Source organism: Notamacropus eugenii, chromosome 3, assembly GCF_028372415.1.
Source record: "Notamacropus eugenii isolate mMacEug1 chromosome 3, mMacEug1.pri_v2, whole genome shotgun sequence".
NCBI lineage: Eukaryota > Metazoa > Chordata > Mammalia > Diprotodontia > Macropodidae > Notamacropus > Notamacropus eugenii.
In genome coordinates, this window is record NC_092874.1 from 241,003,487 (window position 1) to 241,029,443 (window position 25,957).

Here is a 25,957-nt window from a genome sequence, read left to right on the forward strand (position 1 = left end):
ATATAGGCAGTATGTGTCAGAGGTAAGGGTTTTTGTTGTTCTTGTCATTTTTACCTGTACAGGTGATTTTATAGGTGTAGGAAAACTCTCAGAAAATAAACTCCCTTTAGCAATGGAGATCAGTATTTGGTTGTGTCATTTACAGTCATAAAGTTGACCATGGCTCTGAGAAGTTAAGGGACTTCCCTAGGGATCACATAGCCAGTAGGTGTCAGAGGCAGAACTCCAACAGAGACTCTCCTTTAGTCCTATAGTCCTATATCCTCTACTCCAGGCTGCTTTTTCAAGGCTTTTTTTTTTTTTAAAGGAGCATTAAGTTAGATTGGACCTTGGATTTTGCTAATTCAGATGTCAAGTACTTAGCTCACTATTGAGTGATTTGGGATAAGATCTTTGGTAGAAAAAAAAAACAGAACTCTCAACAGATAAGAAACTTGTTTGGTCAAAACCACCAGATATCTGATCCAAAAATCAAGCTGTCTTTATTAGGATCCATTTGCTCTGCTGATTAAAGATAAATTGCTGCACTCAAAGAGAGGAAGGTGTTTATCCTAAATACATAATAAACCTTCTCAGTTGTTTAGACCATTATCTTAATCTTAATAATGGAGGAGGTCTAGTCTTAACTTCATTTACTCCTCAAGGACTTTGAACCATAATGTCAATTATATCTTAATATCTTATCACACTGGAACCTTTACCAAAAATCTTGTTAAGGTCATGTTTTAGAATCACTAATGTAGGTTTGTTTTTTAAAAGTCTGTTCATGGACTAGCTCCAGTGGACTGATATTACTTTTTTTTTTGGTTGTTTAGAACTTGAGTTTTCAGGCAAGGCTGGAGAATTTTGCTTGAAACTCTTAGGAAACTGACCTGGCCCTGCATGACTCCATGAAGTGCAGATTTGGTCCCAGAGACCATCTGGAACTAACTGTGTTCTCTCTCAAAGAACATTACTAAAAATAGTTTGTTTTTAATGATTAAACACTCTAACGAAGTCTTCTGTAAACCATGTAAAATGCATAGAATATGTCAATGACATAGCAATCTCATTGTAAGTCCTGAATTCAGTGACCAAAAAGTTATGAACTTAATATTATTAACTCTTTCCCAGGTCCCAGGCTCTGTGAAAAGAAGCATATATATGTGAGACAAATATAATATGTCTCATCCACTCCAAAAATGTTTTGTCTCACCTCAGGATCGAAGGACATCTCTACTAAAGATGAATCAGCCACAAACTGGATACCAAACACAGGACATGATTTGGGAATTTCAGGTTCACTAATTAAAATTATCAAAAGAGTAATTAATGATCCCCTGTAAAATGCATAAAAGGGAAATAATGAGTAAAAATCCGTACTCAGGTAAGGTTCAGAGATGACTACAAGTACTGATAACTAGTATTTATATAGAAATTTAAGGTTTTCAGAGCTCTTTACAAATTTATCTTATTTTAACCTCACAACAACCCTGAGAGGTAGGTGCCATTATTATTCCCATTTTACAGAGGAAACTGAGGCAGGAGGCCTTAAATGTCTTGCTCAGGGTCATAGAATTAGTAAATATGTGAGGATTTGAATTCCTGACTCTGGGCCCAATGTGTATATAAGAAATTAGCCATACCCAAGACTACTACATTTCTTCTAGGTCTTCCTTTCTCGGATACATGGACAGAGAGATATGGGATACCTGCTAAAGAAGTGTTTGTTATTTAACATAGAAAAAACAAGTAAAGTAGAATTCTATAATCTGAGGGCTAGAAAAGAGCCTTGGATTTCGAGTCAGGAAATCTGGGTTTGAATCACTGATCTCCTATTCACAAGGTCACAACGTATGACACTGGACAAATTGTGCGACATCTCTTGGTCTCTTCATCCTCATCTATAAAATGGGATATGGGGGACTAAATGACATCTAAGATCCCTACCAACTCAATGTGCTATGACACCATTAGTAGGACTGACTCTTATTGAAACTATGGAGTGATACACCAAACAAGGAGGAAAGTAGGTGGTACAGTAGATAGAGCACCTAACTTAAATTAGTCTGGAAGACTCGAATTCAAATCCAGCATCAGACATTTATTAGCTGTGTGGGTGATCCTGGGCAAGTCATGTAACCTCCATTTGCCTCAGTTTCTTCTTTTGTAAAATAGGGGTGATAACAGCACCTACTTCCCAGGGTTGTTGTGAAGATCAAAGGAGATAATATTTGTAAAGTGCTTTTTAAGCCTTAAAAATTATCTTATACATGCTACCTACTACTATTATTATTTTTATGAGATTTTGGGTGATTTGCATTGTAGGCATTAGTGAAACTTTACTCATAGGATGCTATGAGTTCCAGTAAATGTAGAAGCACAAAAAGAGAAGACGCATTTGCTAAAACCAATTTGAACAACCATTCTCCTAGAACAAATATGGAAACTGAGACATTGGGGAAATTGTGACATCCCTAGTGTAGAGGTATAACTGGGGTTCGTAATTGGGAAACTTTACCCCAGAGTGCCAATATAGGGGGGAGGAGAAAACACTCATTCCCCACACACACACAGCCAACTCAAGGTCTGTCTTCACTCAGTGCAGCACTGATGGGATTGTACCTTATCTGGAGCTGACAACTCCTATCATGCAATCTGAACTGTGACTAAGGATGAATAAAGATGGCAGCTCCTCTGCCCTTCTCGTCAGCAGGTAGACTCAAGGTATTCTGGGGTCTTTGCTCTCTCACTCCCTCCCCAAGAGAATTAGCTCCACTCTGGCCCAATGTCACACTAGTTAGTGAGTTAGAGGTATGGCTAAGACTAGCACCAAGGGTGTTCTGGAGCCAGTTCAAACTGGCTAGGAAAACTGTTAGTTAAATTATCACTATGAGCATTTATTTACACATCAGAAATGGGCAAACACTACAAATCAAAGCTTGGCTTATTGTTTTATTGATTGTTTAGACTTAAATGATAGGAAAAAATGTTAACAATGTATATAAAACTTAAAATTGTGTCAAGCAAGCATTTTGCCATAGAGAGCTGATTATTAAATAGATATCAGCACACAGCCCGACCAGACCAAACTTTCTTACTTCCCAGTCCAGTGTTTTGTCTAGTACCATTTTGTCATAGGAGTGTGCTAGAAAACTATGCCCTTTGGTTAAAACAAAGAATAAGCCAAAACATATGCTCATATTAATATATAAGGGATAATATACATAGATGTCCAGTGTGTGAAAGTAGGCCATTTGAAAAATTGGGTGTTTAGATGTAAATTAATGTTCTAAAGGAAATAGTTAAGAATTATCCACTATAGTCCAAGGGTGGGGAACCTGTGGCCTCGAGGCACATATGGCCCTCTAGGTCCTCAAGTGCAGCCCTTTAACTGAATACAAACTTCACAGAACAAAGCCCTTAATAAAAGGATAGTAATTTACTATACGCATTTCTTTCATATTAGAATAAAACATACTTTTAGTTCTAGAAATAATCCTTGCGTAGTAATAACTACAAGATGATCCCACTCTAATTTTCTAAACACTTTTTTGTTAATAGCAGTTATATACTGATGAGTTACACACTGATGAATCTAAATTTTAAATGGAGATACAATTTCTACTTCCCCCTAAAAAAGAAAGACTAATCCTTATATCTGGATAAGTTGCAAATTTAGGGCTAAGGCGGGGAAGTTGATTTGGTTTCCACGACACCATAAGATTATACCTGTGGTAATCCTGAGAGATATATGTAAAAAGACTCAAAGATCATAGCTAAAATAAAATATTCAAATGCAACTAGTGAAATTTGTAAATGAATGATAGTTTTATTTGCATTTATTCAAATAGTACTTAATCTTAAAAAAAGCTCTCTCTCTTCAAAGGGGAGAAATTCTAAACTTAGGCTGACAGATGGATGAATGAAATTTTAATTTAAATTATAATTTTCCTAGAGTTTTAGAGCCTGAAAATAGGGATTACTGTAGAATCCCTCCCTCATACACAATGGTTTGATACTCTTATAGCTAATTGAGAATATTCTTATTTTCAAAGTATAAAAATAAGAAACATAGAAGAATGTTTTTATAATTCCCATCTTGGCGGGTAATTCTTACATCCACTTAATATAATCTGTGTTATATTAGACATTTACTGCATATGGCTAATGAGTGACAGTATTGCACAGCATTAAAGGACTTAAAGTCTGAAAGCCTTGGGTTTGAGTGCTGCTTATCACATATATTACCTGTGCAGACTTGGGCAAGTCACTGAATCTCTCTGTATCCCAAGCAGCTCTCAGAGACTAAAAATGACAGAGTAGTTGATGTTATATACCTGAGTTGCTATAGTTCATCTTTGGAGGGAGTTTCTCTACCCAGGAGTTTCCTGCATAATTGCAATGACAAGTTCAGACCCTCCCTCTTTACCGCCTCTCAAAAATTTGATGTTATATTGATATAATTTGACACTTAGTACATCCAGATCTTTAATTACAAGTAAGGATCCAGAAAGAATTCCATAGATTGGAGAAAAGGGCTTAAGATAGTGGAACTAATAAAGTCCACACCAATGGGAAATTCTTGGAAGAGGTCAGTGAGGAGGTTGTGAGGTGTGGATTTGTTTCAAGAGGACTTTTTTCAAGCTTAAATAAAAGAACAAAATAGTTCAACAGTGCCACTATATATAAAGTAGAAAGCTTTGGCAACAGTCTAGATGTGGGATAAGAAAAAGATGGAAGTCAGAAACGATAGTGAAAATCCCCCGTTCAGAGGGATTCCAACAGCAATAAGGAATTAAAAAAGAGGACTGTTTTGAGCAAGGATCCCCATGAGGACCCCCCAGAAATCATGGATGACCTGGGCAAGGTTTCTGATGTTCTCTTCCTCCATCTCTGGTGCAGACACGTAAGTACGTGATAACTGAGGAGCAAGAAGGAATAACAGAGAGAAACCCTAAACTGATACCTTTCAGGTTTATGTGAATTGATGCAAAGCAAACAGAATCAAGAAAGTAATATGCATAGCTACAGTAATATCAATTTTGAAAAACTAAGCCTAAAACCGTATGATTATAATCAATCAATAAACATTTCTAAAGTACCAGCTATGCACCAGGCATTGCACTAAGAGCAGGGGATACAAAAAGGCAAAAGACAGTCCATGCCCTGAAGGAACTTACAACCTAGTGGGGGAGATGACATGCAAACAAATATATACAAAATAAGTTATATATTATATATATATATATAAAATTAAGAAATGATTAATAGAAGGAAGGCAATAGAATAAAGAGGGATTGGGTAAGGCTTCCTATAAAAGATGGGATTTTAATTGGAACTTAAAACCAGTAATGATCAATCTAGGTACTAGAGGTAAGATTAAGAAAATGCACCTCACTACCTTACTTGGGGAAGTGGGGAAAGGAGACAGGTATTTGGCACATGCCAGGGAAGAAATGAGAAAAGCACCTTCTTTCCTTTTGCTGGAGAGGTGAAGGACTGACCTTGTGCCAAAGGTTGTACACTCATCAATCTGCCAGATGCCCTCCATGTCTTGGCTGGGTCTGGCTTAATTACCTTTCTTTGTTACAAAGCAAGGCTTGCCTGGTGGGGGTGAGAGGGGATGGTATATCCAGAAATGACTATGCCATGAAAATAAAAGGCATCAATAAAATTCTAATTAGTAGCAACAAAGAGAAATCATACCCTCGGGACAGTCATAATAACATTTCAACTTCAAAACTGCCAAAGAATAAAAAGCTCAGTACAGTGACTAAAAAAATAATCTTCAAAACATGCAGACATACTTTCTGCCTTCTAATTCACACCCCAGATGCACCTATGAGAAGAATTCTCAATGAGACCCCTGGCTTTGAGTATAAGATGACTCACTCTATCTCTGCCATATTAACCAGATCAGTGCTTCTCAATTTTTTTTTAGTCTACTAAAAATGAAACTGACTTAGGAAAATATTTTTTCCTTTTAATAATTCAGAAAGACATAGGATGCATCAATTAGCTTCTGGAAGTATGAAAAAGATGTTTCCTGTGCCATCACTAAAGACAAGGGATATCTAGAATCAAACCTGGGTTTTCAAGAGTCCCTTAAAGATAACAGTGACAGACTGATTAAGTGATACTGTTAACCCAGAAGCATAACCTTAAGATCCAGCAGAGGACATGTGAACAGAACCGGAGGGATGAACTACATATGAACAGAGAAAGAAATTATCTATCTACAACAAGCACATTAATCTATGCAGTGTGTCCCAAAACTCTTAGTATAGTTTAAAACTTGTTATTTTAAACATATATGTATTTTATAGCAGAATTTTTGAGGGTAGCAAAAATTTTTGACCAAGTGGATGCCCATCAATTGAGGAATGGCTGACCAAATTGCAGTTCTTGCAAATAGATTGTAATATTACCACCCACAAGAAACAACAAATATGACGAATTCAAGAAGCATGGAAAGATTTGTATGCACTGATTCAGAGTTAATTAAGTAAAACTAAGAGATAACATAAAGAACAAAATTAATTAATTGTAATGGCCAATCTCTGTCTAGAGAAGTGATGATGAGAACTACTTTTCTTCTCTCGCTAGAGACGTGAAGGAATGTGGTATTAACTGTTTTTCTTTGTTAGAGACAAGGCTCAATATGTGAGGAAGGGGTGATTGGTTTGTCACCTTTTTTATGAAGCCTATTGAAATGAGAGAAATGATTATTAAAAAGTCAATTATTAGAGAGATACAGGGTTTTTTACCCTTCCTATCTCCTCAGTCTCTACTGGGTTAAGTCAGCTTCTGAAGGACTTTGCTGATAATGGGACTGGATTAACTTTCTCCTCGATCTTATTCACACCCCACCCAAGGGGGGAAGTCCATTGTGTTCTACTCAGTCTTGGGGGTATGGAGAGTATGTGTGTGTGGGGGGGGGGGGGGGGGGGTTGTAAGACCCTTTGTCTAGATTGCCCCAGGCTGGGGGTGGTCTGGCAGTGAGAGTGATCAGTCACAGTTCCCTAGCCCCTCATTAGAGTGAGTCCACCTCTCGTTGTAATATTTATTCTCTAGTTTCTTGTTAATGAATCAGAGTTGATTGCTACCCTCAGGAACACCCAGTTTCCCAAAGGCACTGAGTGGGTCCAGTGAGGGGTCTTTGGCATTCAAGAGTGCCACTGACTCATTTTATTAATTACCCCTAGCATGATTGAAAAAATGATTAATTACCTAGAAATCACACCTCTCAAATTTTTTATACATCACAGGCTATGAATCCTGTCTTCTTAGATTTTGAAATGCATAAAATAAAATACATAGGATCACCAAGGAATTCAATTATATTGAAATACAGTTATCAAAACATTTTTTTTTAAGTTCACAGCTCCCAGGTTAAGAACCCCTGGTTTAAAGAAAGATGACTGGCTTAAAAACAAAAGGCAGATAAAATATTTTTAAAATGGGGAGAGGAGACAAATGTGTGATGGCTACAGGCATGTTGGCAAAACCCAAACAGGGTAAGGAGCTGCAGAAAGCTTTGAAAAGACTATTGAAAGCTCTCATACCACTGTCTCCAGAAATCTTCACCAAATCCTCACCGTTTAGCAGCTAAAGTGCTCATGCGTGATAACTCAGTCTCCGTTCCTCTGAACATCAGTCCCAGAGTCTGGATAATCTGAATACAAGACCTAAAAAACAAAGAAAGTCAAGAAGCCATGAAAACAGCCATGAGGTGGCTCTTTTCCCCTCCCCCAACTGTGAGCTCATTAGCCATCTATTACTTAATAATCCAATAAGCCTTAATACAATAGTTAAAATATCCATGTACAACAAAGATCATAACAGTATTAAATAATGCATTACCAGCATCATTTATTCTCCAGCACAAAGTTCCTTTGCTTTCCTTTTGATATGAATTAAAAATCAAATTTAAAAATTTGAGTTTAATTTTAAAATTAATTTTTCTAAATTAAAATTTTAAAAATCTAGAATTTTCCCAAGAGATAACTCACTCAAGTTGATCAGCCCTTTGGCTTTTATTTTGAAGTGCACTGGGATCCTGAGGTTTGGGCAAGTACTCATGAAGCTTGCTCACTAGGAAATAGTACAGGTCACTGGTCTGTGAAAGGAAAAGAGAAAGAAGACAGTCATTCAAGGAAAAAAATGTTCCTAGTTCTCTAGATATGAGATCTTACATAACCAAGGACCAAGGAATGATTTGTCTTTTGATTAACTGAGACAATGAGATACAGTATATCCCGTGAAACACCAGCTCAACCAAACTGGAGGCCATCCTTTCCCAGAAACAAACTTACTATTTTTAAAACAGAGATAGTCTGTCTCAGTGGGAAAGAGTGAAGGCCTGGAAGGGGAGATCTGGCCAGAGAGATAATGTATGTTATTGACAACTTTAAAGCCTAATACAAACGTCAGTTATTTGTATTATCAGGAGGCAGGGTGTCCTAGTAGAGAGAGGGGCCAGCCTTGTGGGCGGGAAGATTTGCTTCTGACACATACTAGCTGTGTGACTATGAACGAGACATTTGACCTCTCAGACACTTGATAGATAAAAGACAGAGAGTGAAAGAGAGAGATAAATAGATAGATGGATGAGTAGACAGATATAGACCGAAGAGAGACAGAGACATACAAATAGATGATAGACATAGATAATAGATACATAATAAAAAATAGATGACAGACAGATGACAGATATAAACAGATAAATGGTAGACATACAGATAGATGATAGATATAGTCAGATAAATAGATAATAGACAAAAATAGACAGACAGAAAGAGGGAGAGAGAGGAATGATATGATAGAGATGATAGGCAAAGAGACAGATGATATATAGCTGATAGCTAGGTGGGTAAGTAGAGGAAGAGTTCATTAAGTGCTTCCTCTGTAGTGGATATTGTACCAAGTTCTGATATAAAAGGTTATCCCAATGCTCAAGTAATTTACATTCTAATGGAGGAAGATAACCCATATGAGAGAAGGTACTTGTAAGCACGGAGGTAGGGGGCAGAACAGTAAGAAAACAGAGAGATATAAAGTGCTCTATAAGGTCTGGAGAGGAAGGGTTACTGATTGGGATGAAATTTTTGCCATTCTGAGTCAAAGGCACCACAAGTTATACATCAGATGCTCTCTACACTGATGAAATCATAGGTCTATATGCAGAAAGAAAAAATAATGCAATGATCCTTTAATTTAACTCAATAAGCATATATCAGGTTGTTACTGTGGGCTGGGCATTTTGCTAGGTGCTGGACTCATAAAAATAAAATTAGTTCAGTCCTACTTCTACTGCCAACTAGCTGTGGAATGTTAGGCCTATCTCACAGTCTCTTTGTTCTCATCTGGTCAATTCTTTTTCTCTTGTGAACCTGTGATGTTATTGGACATGGGGAATTTCCAGTGAGAAAACTTCCTCTCCCAATGCAGACTGGCAATTGTTCTCCAATTTACAGCCCTAAGAGCTTGAGTGACTTTCCAATGGTTGAATATCCAGCTGAACTGGATAGTTCAAAGACAAAAACTGAACCCAACTTTTCCTGACTGAGGGTCAATCTAACCAATAGCCACTGTATAAGAGGGATACCTGAATTAGCAACATCATAGAGCTACTAGTGAGATAAAATGGAATAACAGATGGGGAAAGTGCTATTTTCAGGAAATGTGAGGTATTGGTATATTCTAAACAAAGAATATTAAACTGAAAACAATCTTAAAACTTACATTAATGATAGAAATGTGTGGATTGAGAGATGATAGAGATAGATAGATAGATAGACAGACAGACAGACACCCGGATGGATGGTTGGATAGATGGATGGATAGATGGATGTGTCAGGTTGGTATGGCAATACAAATTAGTAAATAACAAAGATGGTATCATCCTCCTCCACTACTGCTATTTGCTATAAAATTAAGAAAAGAACACATGTCACAATCTTGACTGGATCAACCCAGCATTAAGATAAAGAGTAGCCTATGAAATCAGGCCAGTTGGAACAAATGCAAACTTTACTCTTTACTATTTTCCTTTTTGTTTGATTTTCTTAGAACTAGTGTTTGTTGCAGATAGGTCACAGAATTCTACCTTAGCAGAAATGGCAGGGGGGACCTTAGGGACTCATTGTACAAATTAGAACCCTAAATATACCAGTGTTGACCCATCCCCTTCACAGAAATGGAGAGACTTCTTAGATGTTATATTAGCCTAGGGAGCTGGTAAAGCATTAGAAAGATGCTAGACTGAGCTGGGTTTAATTGTGTATAGGGCAGGGCCAAGAGAGAAGTGATTTCTGAGGTGCTGAGACATACTTCTTCCTCACCAAGTTTTCTCTTCCCTACTCAAGCACTCTGTGAATGTGTGTGTGTGTGTGTGTGTGTGTGTTTTATTATATTCACAGATACCTGGAATTCTGCCATTAAAGTTTTATTCCTTTAGTCCAAGGCTTTAACACCCATGAAAATGTGAACAACTCTGGCAACTCTTACTAGTCATTCATACTGTATTTGTAAATGAAGGATTTGAGAGCAGTTTTTGATAATGAGAAGGGGAGAGAAAGAGAGAGAATTAAATGGATTGCCAGCTACGTGCCAGGCATGGTGCTAGATGCCTTTTAAAAATATTATCTCATTTGATCCTTACAACTATCCTGTAAGATAAGTGCTATTATGATCCCCATTTTAAAGCTGATGAAGGCACAGAACAAGAAGATCAGAAATGGTACAGACAAATGCTTACTTAGAAGTGATTCCCAGAGTAGGTTGCCTGAGAGGTTGATGTCAACTTCCAAAAACTTACTAGTCATAGCTCCAATCCCAGATCCAGGAAAATGAACCCAAAGGCCTGATCAGTGTCAACTTCCATGGTGTTAAGGGGTCACTGGATTCCCAAAGAGACAATCAAGCCACCTCTAATAATTTTTGATGGAAACTAGAACTGGGGACTAGCTATTCAAACCAGATCCAGCTGATTAAATGGATCTAGAATAGACACAGGGCAGCTATGTGGTACAGTGGATAGAATGCTAGACCTGGAAGACTCCTCTTCCTGAATACAAATCTGGCCTCAGACACTTACTAGCTGTGTGACCCTGGGCAAGTCACTTAACCCTCTTTGCCTCAGTTTCCTCATCTGCAAAGTGAGCTAGAGAAGGAAATGGCAAACCACTCCAGTATCTTTGCCAAGTAGGAAAGTCACTTAACCCTGTTTGCCTCAGTTTCCTCATCTATAAAATGAGCTGGAGAAGGAAATGGTAAACCACTCTAGTATCTTTGCCAAGAAAACCCCAAATAGGGTCACAGAGGGTTGACAGGACAGAAAAAATGACTTAACAGATAGATACAGAATAAAATACAACTAGGGCAGTTAAGTGTCCTAATGAATACAGATCTGGACCTGAAATCAGTAAGATCTGACTTCAAATCCAACCTCAGATACTTACTAACTGTATGGCCCTGGGCAAGTCACTTAATTGCTATCTGCCTCGGTTTCCTCAAAATGAGGGTAACTATAGTCCCTACCTCTCAGAGTTGTTGTGGTGACCAAATGAGATGTTTGAAAAGCATTTTGTAAACCTTAAAGAGTTGAATAAATACTATAATTTTGTTATAATTATTTCAGAAATTATTATAATTGTTAATATTATAAATTAATAACATAATTCTTATATGTCCTATAGGTTTGTCAAGATAAAGCCTAAAGGATCAGCAAGTTTCCAAAGTGGGAGGGGAAGAGTGGTAAAATAGAAACCCAGGCAAAAAGCTAGAAAACTTTGGTTCAGAATTAACCTTAGCTTACTTGGTATAAAATACCTAAATAAGAAAGAAAGTTGGCTCTGGGTCAAATGTTACCTGAGCCATGGTTTCTCCTTACTTTATGCCAAGAGTAAGAAGCTAGGAAATTGAGACAGACAGACAAGTCCCCACAAGTAAGAAGACACAAAGGAGGGGCCATTAAGAATGGTTGGCAGAGACTGTGCCAGTGAACAGCTGTGTTGAGTCCTGATCCAGGCAATGAAAATGGTTTAATCACAAACTATAGACCTGGGGAAAATCTGCACTGCTGATGGAACATGGGCCAAGAAAACTGTTAACAATGCTTCCTCACCTTCCCAAGGAAAGAGCCAAATGTACTATGGATTATCTACTCACTCTAAACTCCTTGTTTCTTCAGCTTGGAACTATGACCATAAAGTTACTAAACTGAACTGGGGGTATCATTAGGCTATATCCCAAAGAGCTGAAAGAAAGAGGGAAAAGGCCCATATGTACAAAAATATTCATTGCAGTTCTTTTTGTAGTAATGAAGAGGTAGAAACTATGAGGATGGAGTGGGATGGAATTCATCTATTGGGAAACAACTGAACACATTATAGTATATAAATGGAATGGAATGTTATTGAGATATGTTGACCTGAAAACTTGGTTAGAGAAAAGGCAACATGGCTAAATGCATACATTTTATGATTTAATTAATTAATTGATCAATTCCCCATAAAGAAAACAGTTACATAGCGCTATGGAGTCAGAGGTGACTCTGACGACCTAGTACAGAAATCATTTGTCTTAAGTACATTTTGCCATGAGAAAGAAACTCTCCTAATTAAGCAAATCATAAATTCAGTAAGACAGGACAATTAACAAAGCAATGTTAGTCAGGCCTTGTGATTTCAGGCTGGGTAAGCATATGTCTCGGTGATAAGGAAAGAAACCCCACCACTAGTAAGTGGCAGGCTTCCTCCCCTAAACAGATAATTGACATAGGAAAGAGTAAACAATGTTCAATAGAAATTACGACCTAAGATGTCTATATTTTCTTTACCATTAATATGCCATAACATAGTATATGTCTATAGATAATAAGATACAAAGGAAAGTCCCATTATTCAAGATATAGTGTCTTAGGTTAGAGGTCTCCTTAAGGAGTGTAGAGTCGGCCTTGGCTGGCTTTTGCTGACATAGGAAGAGGCATTCTCTGAGTTTACTTCAGAGAGAACAAAGAGATTATTCCAAAATTTTATATTAAACATTATCAGATAATAAATGGTTTTAGAGAAACACAGAAAGATATATCATTCAACCAAAACTACCCTCTCCAAAATATTAAATGATCTGTTCCTAATTCAATAGTTGATTATTCATATTGATGGGGTACAGGCCCAAGATGAGACCTTCACCCCTTAACCCAAAAGAATTTGAGTACCATTTATTTATCTTTAGGCTGTGAGACCCTTGAACTCTCCTTCCCACCTGACCAGGTATTTGCCCAAAATCATAAGCCTTTCATTATCACTGCGCCCAATCTGTTACTCTTAAAGTATCCTAGCCCTCCTTTGTCTGTTATCTCCAGGTAGCCTTCAGCTACTTCTCTCCCTTAATCCCATTGTTTTGGTTACAGGAATCTGACCTCTAGTCACCCCAGTCCCATCAAGACTCTCCTTAGATTCTTCTTCAAGACAGTCCCAGACTACTAGATCACCCCTAGGTACCTCCTACAATCTTTCTGTATATAAAACCTATCTTATTTCCATAAAGGTGCTCAGATTCCTTAAGAGTCTGGCCAATATGGTGAATCCTTAATTAGCTTTGTTTTTGCTTTGGCTGAAACAAGACTTGGGTCGAATTCATTGGGGCAGGAACCAGCGTGTCAGTATTTTGGGGTCCTGAGTATCCCTAACTTTGACAATATGAGGGAGAAACAATCATTTCCCTCATTTGAAAACCAACTCATTATCTTTCCCCCCCAAAACTCTCCTCTCTTCCTAATTTCTCCATTACTGTGGAGGGCATCTCCATTCTCCCAGTTACCAGATTATAATTTAGGTGTCATCCTCAACTTCTCATTCTCCCCCATTAGACTGTGGGCTCTATGACATCAGGAACTGTCTTTTACTTTCCTTTGTATCCCCAGTGCTAAGCACAGTGACTGGCACATCGTAGGGACTTAATACTTACTGACTGACATATGAAATAATAAGGAGTTAAGTGAGCCAAACCAGGAGAACAATTTACACAATAACAACATCATGAAGACAAAAAAATTTTTAAAGACTTAAGAACTCAGATCAGTTCAATCACCAACTGTTATGCCACAGAACTGATAATGAAGTATGTTATCTACCTCTTGACAGAGAGGTAACAGACTCAAAATGAAGAATGAGACAGACATTTTCAGTTGACACCATGTGTCTTGCCTTTGTTGGAGATTTTTTTTCCAGTGGCTGCTAATAAATTCGTTTGAATACTAAGGGCATTACACAGAAATGAACAATCAGTATTTATAGCAGCTTTCAGTACCAGGGTCAGTTTCCAGCCCAAAATGTTTTATTCTCAATTCATGTCAATGTGGGAATTTACTTTACTTCACTGTGCATGTTTGTCACAAGGATTTTGTTTTGGTTTTTGTTTTCAATGGGGGAGTATGGGAAGGAGAGAAAAATGAATATTTATTAATTTTTTAAAATTTAATTTTAAAAATTTATTTTAAAAAATTTAAAAACAAACTCCCTGCTTTTTTCTTGCTGGTTACAGAAAAAGTTAGTCTTCATTGTACATGTTCATTTTTTACTTCTAAGCTGTTAAATATGATAAAACTATTGATCAACATAAATCCCACCCATCAGATATATTTTTACTTAAGGCTCATGTATACAGATGAATCTATACAACACGTACATTGTCTCCCTCTTTAGATTGTAATTTCATTGAGATCAGGGACTGTCTTTCTTTTAATTAATTATTGTACAATGCCTGGCAAGAAGTAAGTGCTTAATAAATGTTTATTGGATTGGATTGGAATGGAAAGAAAGAGAGGGAATTCACTTGTTTTAGAGGCAGGAGAAGTTCAGATAAAGGGCTATCACTGAAACTTTGAAATATACATTCAATAGAGATGTATGTTTGCTAGAAGGTAGTTAGTTGGCTCAGTGGATAGATAGTGGGACTTAGAATCAGGAAGACTGATTCTAAGTTCAAAATCCAGCCTCAGACGCTTACTAGTTGTGTGATGGTGGGCAAGCAATTTAACCCTGCTTAATTTCTTTTTCTGTAAAATCAGGATAATAATAACATTTACCTAATATGCAATTATTATCCTCTGTTATAAGGATAAAATGTGATAATAATTATAAAAGTGCTTTGCAAACCTCAAAGTGCTATATTAATGTTAGTTATTATATGTTATATATTAGGGCAGCTAGGTGGTCCAATGGATAGAGTACCTGGAGTAAAGAGGCCTGAGTTCAAATCCAGCCTCAAATAGTTACTACCTGTGTAACCCTGGGGCAAGTCCCTTTAACCCTGTTCCTCTCAGTTTCCTTATCTGCAAAATGAATTAGAAATGAAATGGCAAACCATTCTGGTATCTCTGCCAAGAACATCTCAAATGGGATCATGAAGCGTCAGACAACTTAAATAACTCAACAACAACAAAGATTATTATTGTTCTTTTAACAAGTCCCCTAAAAGAAAAACGGAGTCTTTTCAATTCAGCTTATCACAGCAATAATTGAAGCAGCAAGATACAATGGAAAGAGTATAGGGTTTAAAGTCAGATGACCCTAAGTCTGAATCCCAGCTCTGCCACTCATTGCCTGTGTGACCTTTAGCAAGTCCAGTAACTCTTCTGTGCCTTTGTTTCCCCATCCGTAAAATCAGGGCATTGGACTAGATGACCTTTAAGGTCCCTCCCAACTCTCTATATCAATGGTCATGGGAAATATACTCCGAGTCAATACAGTCTCAGAAAAAAGCAAGCAAAATTGGCAGGCCTCTGCCTTCCTGGAGGTCAGGGCATGGTAAGAAAGCCTGGACCCAGAAGGGGAGTGAGTAGCTAGGACACTTCTGCTCTTACAAAGGAAGCTGGGACTTGTGTGTCCCAGATATCGGCCGCCAGGCTACAAGGCTTTTTTGCACACCACTGCCACCAGGTGGTTATAGTCTTACAGCTCTCTTAGTTTGTCTTCACACAGCACTTGGCTGCTGCTGTGTCCTTTATACTCAAAGAGGACCGTGACATCAGAGAGGTGATGCCATGTCGTGCAAGTGAATTGGACCTAAGTGAGGGAAGGCTCCTCTGGAGCCAACTGGATCCAGTGGCCAGATCAGAACAGGAGATGGTCCAGGATGTCGTAGCGGGGTATTTAGTCAGAGAACCTTAGTTTATAATCGAGCTCTTTCATTTGCTCTGTGCGACCTACAGCTTTCTGGTTCTTGTTCTGGGTCGAGTTCTAAATCTGTGTTCCTATGACAAGGACCCCACCAAGAAGTTATGATTGTTCAGTGGTGTCCAACTCTTCATGATCCCTTTGGAGTTTTCTTGGTAAAAGACCTGGAGTGGTTTGTCACTTCCTCCTCCAGCTCATTTTGCAGATAAGTAAACTAAGGCAAGCAGGGTTAAATGACTTATCCAGGGTCACAGAGTAAGGCTAGATTTCAACTCATATCTTCCTAGGCCCAACACTCTATCCTCTACATCACCAGCCTCATTTTCTCCTTTTTTCTCACTTTCTTTTTTTTTTAAAGAGGCCATTCTTTTCCTCATTTTTTATTAAGCCTTAATCACTGAATGGGCTCTGCCTCAGTCAAAATGAGACCTGTTAAAGACTTTAGCTTGAAAAGACCTGTATCCTGGGCCCTCTCTACTTGTCCTGATCCATATCTGACCGCTGGACCCATAGGGTTCTGGAGAAGAAAGTGCCTGGCATGTAGTAGGTACTCAATAAATGATTTAGTATGTAACCCTGAGCAAGTCACCTAACCTCTCTGTGCTGTAGGTAACTAAGGACACAGATTGCAGAGAGGGTGCTGACCTTGATTGATAGTGGGAGTTTCCTGTATCCATGAAATCACACATCCAGTTACTATACTTTTCCTTAAGTCTTCACTAAGGACTTTACACATTTTATCTCATTTTATTCTTGTAACAATCCCATGAGGTGAGTATTAATTCTCCATCTTATAAAGGCTGAGTTAGACACCCATCATCACCCAAGTGGCATCAGAAAGAAAGAGGTTTTATTATGTTTAGTATGATTGTATATACTGTCTTGGGGAGGGGAGAAGGGAAGGAGGGGGAGAAAAAGTAAATGTTGAAAACTAAAAATAAATATTTTTTAAAACATAGAAAAAACTAGAAAGAATAGGAATAAAGGGATCATTTCTTAAAAAACAAAAAAGAGGTTTCAAATCGAAGGTCTCTCCCAACTCCAAGTTCAATACTCTTTACTTTGACCTACTTGACTAAGAAAAGTATGCAAAGCACTGTCTCTTAAGGTAAATATACTTATTACTAAATATAGTTACTTATAGTACTTTTATTAAGTACTATAACAGAAAGGTTTATGACCACTCAAAGGATCAGGGAAACTATATCTGGTTGGTAGAAATCAAAAGATTTATGAATCTTGATTTATCACTCAACCACGGAGGAGGGGAGAAATAGAAGGTGTCCCAGGTGGAGAGAACAGCATGAACCAAGGTGAGGAGGGGGGGGGGTTTTGTTCAAATTGAACCAGAGGACAAGCCCTATAAATAGGCACAATACGAATGTTAGCTATTACAAAGATTTGCAAAACATTTTACATGGTAGTGTGCTCAGCAAATGTGGAAGACAGTTAAAAAGACCCTAGTTTTATATTTCAATTTAGTATAAATAGCTGTCTTAAGAAGGTCATTCTCTCCGGCTGGGCTTTATCAAATATCTCTCTAACTTAGGAAGATTCAGACTTTCCCACTTAACTCAGCAATGATGAGAAACCCCTTTACCTCATTTGATTGACTGCAGCCTTAACTGTGCTAGTTCAGCAAATTCTCATTAAGTATCAAGTGCCCTAAGCAATGTGAATCTTGCAAGATAGAAACAAATCATTTAGTTAATCTATTAGTCTACTGATCAAAGTAGTAGGGTGTTCAGTCTTGTGCTAGACAAGTAGACAATGGAAGGCTTTAAAATTTATTAAATGTGTAATGTACTGTCTCTTCAAGTTTGTGGTTACAAATTGATGGATAAATGAATGACTGATACCACTGACCCACTTTATTTTCACACTGTGGTGGAGGTCTAATCCATCCAATCCATTCTGGAATCTCCCTTTGTCACCAACTGAGCCTCTGGGGTATTCAACTGTTCTCCTACCTGACAGCTGAGGCCAGAGGCGTTTTAACACCTAACTGAAAGAAAATGAAAAACCCCAAGAGGCCCCAGTTCCTAACTAAAGGATGCCAAGACAGGAGTGTGAAGGAGAAGGCATGGTAGTATGCTCAGCAAATGTGGAAGGCAGTTAAAAAGAATATTAGGCCTTAGTTTTATATTTCAATTTAGTATAAATAGCTACCTCAGAAAGGCAGTTCTCCCAGGTTGGGTTTTATCCCCAAAGCAGAGATGAGAGGTAAAGAAAAACTAGCCATCATTGCCTTGTGACCAGAAACAAGCAATCATTCAATGGTTGAACAGTGACAAGTTCCCTTTGGCTAGTGAAACTAACGGACCTATGGGAATCTGTTTTGCATGACTATATATATCTGTAATGGATTTTGTTTTTCTTGCCTTCTTAATGAAGGAAGGAAAAATGAAAAGGAGAGAGGGAGAGCATAAAATAAAATTGAATTAGTAAAGAAAAGAAAGTAAGTGACCTATGTAGGAATCCAATTCAGGACCTTGATTTCAGCAACATTTGGGCTTTTCAATACCTTTGCTATATTGTTTTAAAATTGAGTCAAAAGCTACCATCACGCAAAGAAATACATGCTTGATGTGTTAAGTCACCTCCATACATTTAATTTAACTTTCCGACATTTAAACATTAATGACAATACACACTGAAAAAAAAGAAAGGTTCCATATATATTACAACAAAATATTTATAGCAGCTATTTTTGCAGTAGCAAAAAATTGGAAGTAAAATTAACACTCATCAGTTGGGGAAGGACTAAACAAATTATGGTACATGAATGTAATGGAATAACAACCCTGTGCTGTAAGAAATGATAAATGGGATGGATATAGAAAAGCATGGAAAGATTTGCATGATCTAATACAGAGTAAAGTTAGCAGAGTCAAGAAAACAATTTACTCAATGGCGATAACGTAAATGAAAAGAACAAAAACTGTAAAAGAATTTAAAAATGAATATCACAAAATAACAAAGAACAAGGAAATCCTTAAAGAAGAGATGACAAAGCACCTCCCCCACACCTCTGCAGAGGGGAGGGCAGGGGAGAGTGTCCATGGTGTGGAACATTGCATATATTGTCAGTTTTTTCTTCTATGTATGATCTGCTTTGCTGATTTTTCCCCTCTTCCTCTTTGTTTTTTCTTTTAAATATATCCTCCCCCCTTCTAAAGGATGGCTTTCTGGGAGGAGGAAGGAAAAGATACAGGAGAAAATTTAGGCAATGTAAAAAGAAGATATCGATGTAATTTATTTTTTAAATGTAGTACTAAAAAGAGACAAAATGTTTATTCATATAATTTCAGATTACCATTATACATTTATGAAGGCTCTATCCAAGTTCTACATTTTGTGAATATTTGTAAAAGATTCTTTAAAATCACTTACTTTCCAGAAAAGCTTTCTGAAAATGAAATTTCTCTGGGCTGCTACTTTAAGTTCTGCCGCTAAGCAGGCTATCCGTCCTAACGTATTGTCTTTTAGTAAGAGTTCAGATTTCAGTTGTCTGAATAGTTTAATCATCTCCTCAGACCTATAGGGAGAACAAAAACAAATTCCAGAGAGCTCAGAATGTCATAGGGGCAGTCCCAGCACCCATGAAGCCACTTTAGATCTATTCATAATCCCAGTTTCAAAGGAGTCAACTCTTTTATTAGGCAAAAGAAGAGGCATCCAGGAGCTTGTTAAGGATCTTTGAATTTATAGTCCAATGTCTTCAAAAAGCAGTTTTCTCAGTTTATGCATCATGCAGTTTTCAGACTAGGAAGGATTTATATTAGCTCAAAGGAAGCTTTTGAACTAAGCTGTGGGGAGAGATGAAGAGAGGTGAAGTAAAGTTAGGAGAGAAAGAACTGACCATTGGGTTCCTGCCGAACCTTTGTGGTGGATATCATGAGACCTTGAACTTAGTATGGCTGACTCAGAGAAAGCCTCTGCTGTATGGACAGAGGATTCAGACTGAGAATACTGGGTCCCTTTAAGATCAAAAGATGCTCCAAAAAGGTTTTCTCTCTCCAATTCCCACCTCCACCCCCTCGCCCCGCCATGGGTAGTGGTGTTCATTTATTATTTGTTTCTTTGGTATGCCTTAAATTGGTCTGATTTTGCCTCTCCTTATATAAGATCTTGGCCATTCAATTTGTATGTTGCATTTTGTATAATGGTAGAAAATGAGGGATAGGTAGAAAGAGGAAGGAAAGATTCAGTGGCTGGCTGAATTTATATAGGAGTTTTAAAAAAAAAAAATTAATCAAGAGAGTAAATTCTGTTCTGTCTACCAGATCTAGGAACTGATCTGAGGACATAAAGCAACAGGCAGAATCTTAAGTAGAACCTGGGACTTTTCTTTCTGCCCCAGGACTAAGTAAGTCATTCATTCCTTCATCTGTAGGTCACTTTGAAGTAGGTGCCAGAAGAAAAGCAGTTTTCCCCTACCCAATCTCAAAAGAGAGGGAACAAAAAGGAAAGATTTTGCCCTGTGCTGGCCCTGGGGGAGGACATAGGTGTGGTCCAGAAAGACCAAGTTCCATCCCCTTTCCAGAAACTGACAACTGAAGAGGTTTAGTACACTATGTAGATAGTATGACTGCTAGGGTGCTATTAAAAAGTGTCTGATCAACATCGGAAAAGGGTAAGCAAATAGAATCTATAAGAGGAAATTAGCTCAAGATGGATGGGATGTTCTCAGAATTCTGACAACACAATCACATATGATTAGGACAGAAAATGGAAGAGGGGAATCTAAAAAGACTAATTGGGCTTTTGTTGTTTAGTCATTTCAGTTGTGTACAACTCTTTGTGACCCTATTTGAGGTTTTCTTGGCAAAGATACTTGCAGTGGTTTGCCATTTCCTTTTCCAACTCCTTTTAGAGATAAGGAATCTGAGACAAAGAGGGTTTAGTGACTTGCCCAGGGTCACACAGCTAGTAAGTATCTGAGGCCTATTTTGAACTCAGGTCTTCCTGACTCCACACCCAACACTCTATCCAGTGTGATACCTACTTGCCCTACCTAGAGTATTTACTGACCAACTCATTTTAAAAATACATGTGCAGAAAGAATGTAGCTGAGGATGCCTATAAATAAGGAGCATGGTCCTATCACAATAATGTCAGAACCATAAAGACCAGAATAAGTTGAATCTTGAAATGAGTGCTAAGGAAAGCAAATGTGACTTAAAGAAGAAAAACAAAGGGAAAAGACTTAGTCGAGACAGAATAACTGCTTCTACGTATCTGAAGAGCTGATATATAAAAAGGGATCTTAATCTCAGTAGGAAGGACAAGAAACAAGTAGAAGCTATAGACTGGCAATTTACAGCTTGATAGGAGAAAGAATTATGTAACAAATAGCGCTGCCCAAAATTAGAAAGGATTGTCTTAATGGATTTCTTTTTTTTCTTTTTGTGGCACAATAAGCCCTCAAAATGTTTTCAAGAATTCAAGGCGCCAAAGTGTGGTTTTTTTTTGACAGAAGCTACCTTTAGAGAAGTAAAGCAGAGATTAATCAGTGCCCTGGTGTTAATATATCCAGAATGTCCAAAGCCATTCCTACTGGAAATGTTGACTCTTTCTGGGCAACAAAAAGTTATTCTACCCCAAGCAGGCACCTCCCCCTTGGATATGTTGGTCCTGTGCATTTATTTTTTTCCCCAGGAAGCTATGAGTAGTAGAAAATAATTCCAACAACAAGGAAAAGTTTTCTTGCCAGCAGTGAAGACAGTTTTGAGGAGTGGCACCTCCTCCTTGGAAGAGTTAGTTCACACGCATGCACACCCCAGGTGTCCAGTCAGACCATAAGAACATAGGAACAATCAAAAACACCAGAAAATTTACCCAGAAGCATATAAAGAGTGCACTCACTCCCGCATTTGTTCCCCAACCCAAGCCAGTTTAATTTTTCTGCTATGCATGTTTCAGACTGCTGCAATCAGAAGCCTTGTCTCAGAAGCTCTGCCTCAGAGAACATGTATGTGATATACATGAACAACCTGATAACCTGAACAAACCCAACAGCAGGCGCAGGAAACCTTCATAGAGGTGAAACCTCATAAGACCCAAGCAGCAAAGACACTATTGGCTGGAGGAAGTCTGGTGATGTTGGATGGGCTACTACACTTTTCATCAAGGAGAAGTTGGGATAAGTGGAATTGCATTTGGACCATGACACCCCAAGCTGTCAGGGTACCAAGACAGTTATGGGTAACTACCTTGGGGAATGGGAGGTTACAGGAGAACCTGCAACAGACACCATTACAAGCAACTAGAGGCTTATAAAAAGCAAACACATAATAGTGGCTAACATTGATTAAGGTTTGCAGAATGTTTTACATATTTTGTCTCAGTTGATCTGTATAATTACTAAGTGAAAAGGGTACTATTACTTAGCACCATTTTACATATGAGGAAAGTGCTTTGCCTAGAATCACACAGCTAGTAAATATCAAAAGCAGAATTAAAATTTAGGTCTTCCTGACTCCAATTCCATAGAGAATCAAGGGTGTCATGATTTCAGATATGGCTAAGCCCCTAGACTCTAGGATCTAGAGTCTTTAAACAAATAGATTCCTCAAAGATACTGGCCCACCAAGCTAAAGGGCTCTTCTTCATCATCAAGAGAGTAAACCTCAGAGTTGAAATGAAGGAAAAATCCCAAGACAGAGTCTCTGGGTAATCAATAATCAATTTTAAATAATCAGCAATCAATAAATTAATGGGCAGTGGTTTCTCTAGGTAGCCAAGGATCTGGGAGATCCTGAAAGAACCCTTCTGAAAGGGAATTCCCTTGACAATTGAAAATCAACCCTAATTAGTGGATACTTAATGAGAAGGTGGGCTAGAAGTCTTCAGCTCCCTCTGCTGAGAATTGGGTTTGATCATGAGATTTGGCCACCTCCAGCATTCTGTACAGGGGAATCCATCTCCATCCAGACCACTATGGTTGGTTTTCTCCTGAATGAGTTGGGTCACCCTAAACTCTAATAGAGGGGTACAAGGACAGGGCTCCTTTCCCCAGGGTAAATACTCACTCAGACTGGATTCTGTTTCTACACTAAACAGAAATAAGATCTCTTAGTTGGGTGAGGTCCAACCCAAGATTAAAGATCATGTTCCTTGAGGGCTAGGAGCAATCTCATCCATCAGTCATGTCCTTCAGAGACTGATTTTAACAAGAGCTGAGCCTTAATGAGGAAACTGAGGAGAAAAGCCTGGTTCCCAATTTAATAATCGGTTAATATAATACTATAATAATTATTTATCTCATAGTGACAATCACTTCCCAGCATTGTCATACATTCATCCTGTATTCCAATGACCTCTGCTCTACTTAACACTACCCATATGGACCCAGATCTTCCCATTCTGGTTATTTCACTTCTACCCCCAGTGCTAGATGAAAGGCAGAAAGAATTCCTTATTAAGGAGATTCTCAGATATTGAAGGTCTAGATATAATTTTTAGTTGGTTGGAAAGATAGCTACTAGAAGGACCTGGGCATTGACCCATTACTGCCATGCCCCTGAATTGAGAGAGGTATCTCATTGAAAATAATAATAGCTAGTATTTACATAACACTTTAAGGTTTGCAAAGCACCATACAAATATCATCTCATTTTATTCTCACAAGAACCCAGGAAGGGAGATGCTATTATTATCCCCATTTGACAGATGAGGAACTTGAGGCACAGAGAGGGTAAGTCACTTGAAGTATCTCAGGGCAGACTCAAAGTTAAGTCCCCTGACCTAGTAATCCATAAAACCCGAGCCCTGAAGCCCAGAGAGAACCTTACAAGGAAAGGAATGGAATCTCTCTAACGCTACTTAGAGATAGCTTCTGTCATGTAGAGTAATGAGGGCTACTCAGGAGTTATCCAGGGCCCCAAAATCTGAAAGATACTGGGGGACCCTATCACTATGGCACCTCTTTCTAATGACCTGTGAGGGTGAAGGGCAGACTGTACTCTTTCCTGATCAAATTTATACTGTCTTCTGTGTCATAGCCCCATTTCCATGTGTTCTATTTAATTTATAATTAACAATAAATAAAAATACTGGTTTAAATCGTTTAGGGGCAGCTAAGTGGTACAGTGACTCTAGTGCTGGGTCTAGGGTCAGGAAGACCCAAGTTCAAATCCAACTTCAGACAGTTCAAATCTAACCTCAGACAGTTTCTAACTGTGTGACCCTAGGCAAGTCACTTAATCTCTGTTTGCCTCAGTTTCCTCATCTGTAAAATGGGAATAATAATAGTACCTGCCTCTCAGAGTTGTTCTGAGGATCAAATGAGATAAGTACTTAGCACAGTGCCTGGCACATGGTCAGGGCTTTATAGGGCTTTGCTATTTTTATTAGCAAATTATTAATATATTATTATAACATATAATATATATGATTATAAATCCATCCCATTAAATTGATTTTGTCCTCAGTGAAAACTTTTCCAGTTATGACTCTAACTTCAATGGATGCATGATCTTATCAGCTGGTCCTCCCAGCAGTGATGGAGACTGCAACATAAACACTCTTTCCATTCAGTGATTCTAGTCCATACAACGTGTGTTGGCAGCCTTCCTCTAGTTCTCTTAATAGCTTGTGGTTTTAATTTAACTCTCAGGCTGTCAAGCTGTTGACTTTTATAGCAATGACAAGCCCTCCTCCCTTTCTGGACATACATATTCCTTTTCTCTTTTATAACCTGAACACTTCCTATACTATATTGGTAATGTGAATGAATGAAAAAGCATTTAATAATAATAGCTAGCATTAAATAGTGCTTTAAGGTTTGCAAAGTACTTTATGAATATCTCATTTTATCCTCACAACAATCCTGGGAGGTAGGTGCTAATATTATTTCTATTTTACAGATGAGGAAATTGAGGCAGAGTGATATAAGTCACATGGGGTTATACACTTAGTGACTGAGACTGAATTTGAACTCAGGTCTTCCTGACTCCCAAGTCCAGTACTTTATTCACTGTGCCACCAAGGTGTATCTATTTATTAAGTGCAAAGCACCCCGTAGACAAATACTATGCATCTTTCCATTGCCCTGTGTGTCACCTGTTTGTTAATAACAATAATAGCACAAAGCACATTAATAAAGTATGCAAAACACTTTCTTCACAATGATTCTCTGAAAAAGATGGTGTAAGTCTAATCATGCCCTTTTTACAAATGAAGAAACTGAGATTCATAGATGTGAAATAATTGGCAAATGGTCAAATGGCCAATAAGTGTTAAAACCAACATCTGAACCAAATTTTGATGTACTATATATTAGCAGTTCTTGAAGTCTGGTCTGGAAACTCCTGGAAGTACCCCAAGACTATTTCAAGGGATCCACAAAGTCAAAATTATTTTCATAATAATACTAAGGTGTTTTTTTTTTCATTTTTAACATGGTACCAATAAATATAGCCCACATAAATAAAAGTTTTTGGAGTCCTCAATCATTTTTAAGAGCATAAAGGGATTCTATGACCTAAAATTTCAAGAATTGTTGTACTGCACTTAATGCTACCTTTTGGGATTAGTTCTAGGATCCAGATCTCAACTCTTCCATTTACTACTTGTGTGACCTTGTGACAACTTCCCTGGGACTCAGTTTCCTCATCTGTAAAGTGACCAGATGACCTCTGAAGTTCCATCTAATTCTGAATCTCTATCAAAATTTGAACTTTAGGAATCTCCCATAAAACATAAGGCAAGCCTCCTTTTACAAGTAACACTCTTAAGAACTTTTCTTAAACCCTGTTCAAGGCAGAAACCACAAAGTATTACCATAA

The 25,957-nt window shown here is 38.0% G+C and overlaps 1 protein-coding gene across 3 annotated transcripts in view; it reads right to left on the reverse strand.

Annotated features, from left to right (window-relative positions):
- The window catches only part of C3H12orf56 (chromosome 3 C12orf56 homolog), a 112,646-nt gene that overhangs the window by 20,378 nt on the left and 66,311 nt on the right, over nucleotides 1-25,957 (reverse strand). For 2 of the 3 annotated variants that reach the window (XM_072655263.1, XM_072655261.1), the window contains exons 6-9: nucleotides 19,560-19,704; nucleotides 7,995-8,101; nucleotides 7,581-7,670; nucleotides 1,196-1,319 (exon numbers count right to left, since the gene is read on the reverse strand). In XM_072655263.1, the coding sequence (XP_072511364.1) occupies nucleotides 1,196-1,319; nucleotides 7,581-7,670; nucleotides 7,995-8,101; nucleotides 19,560-19,704 (466 nt within the window). The remainder of the gene's footprint in view (nucleotides 1-1,195; nucleotides 1,320-7,580; nucleotides 7,671-7,994; nucleotides 8,102-19,559; nucleotides 19,705-25,957) is intronic. The other variant, XM_072655264.1, reaches the window with a different exon arrangement.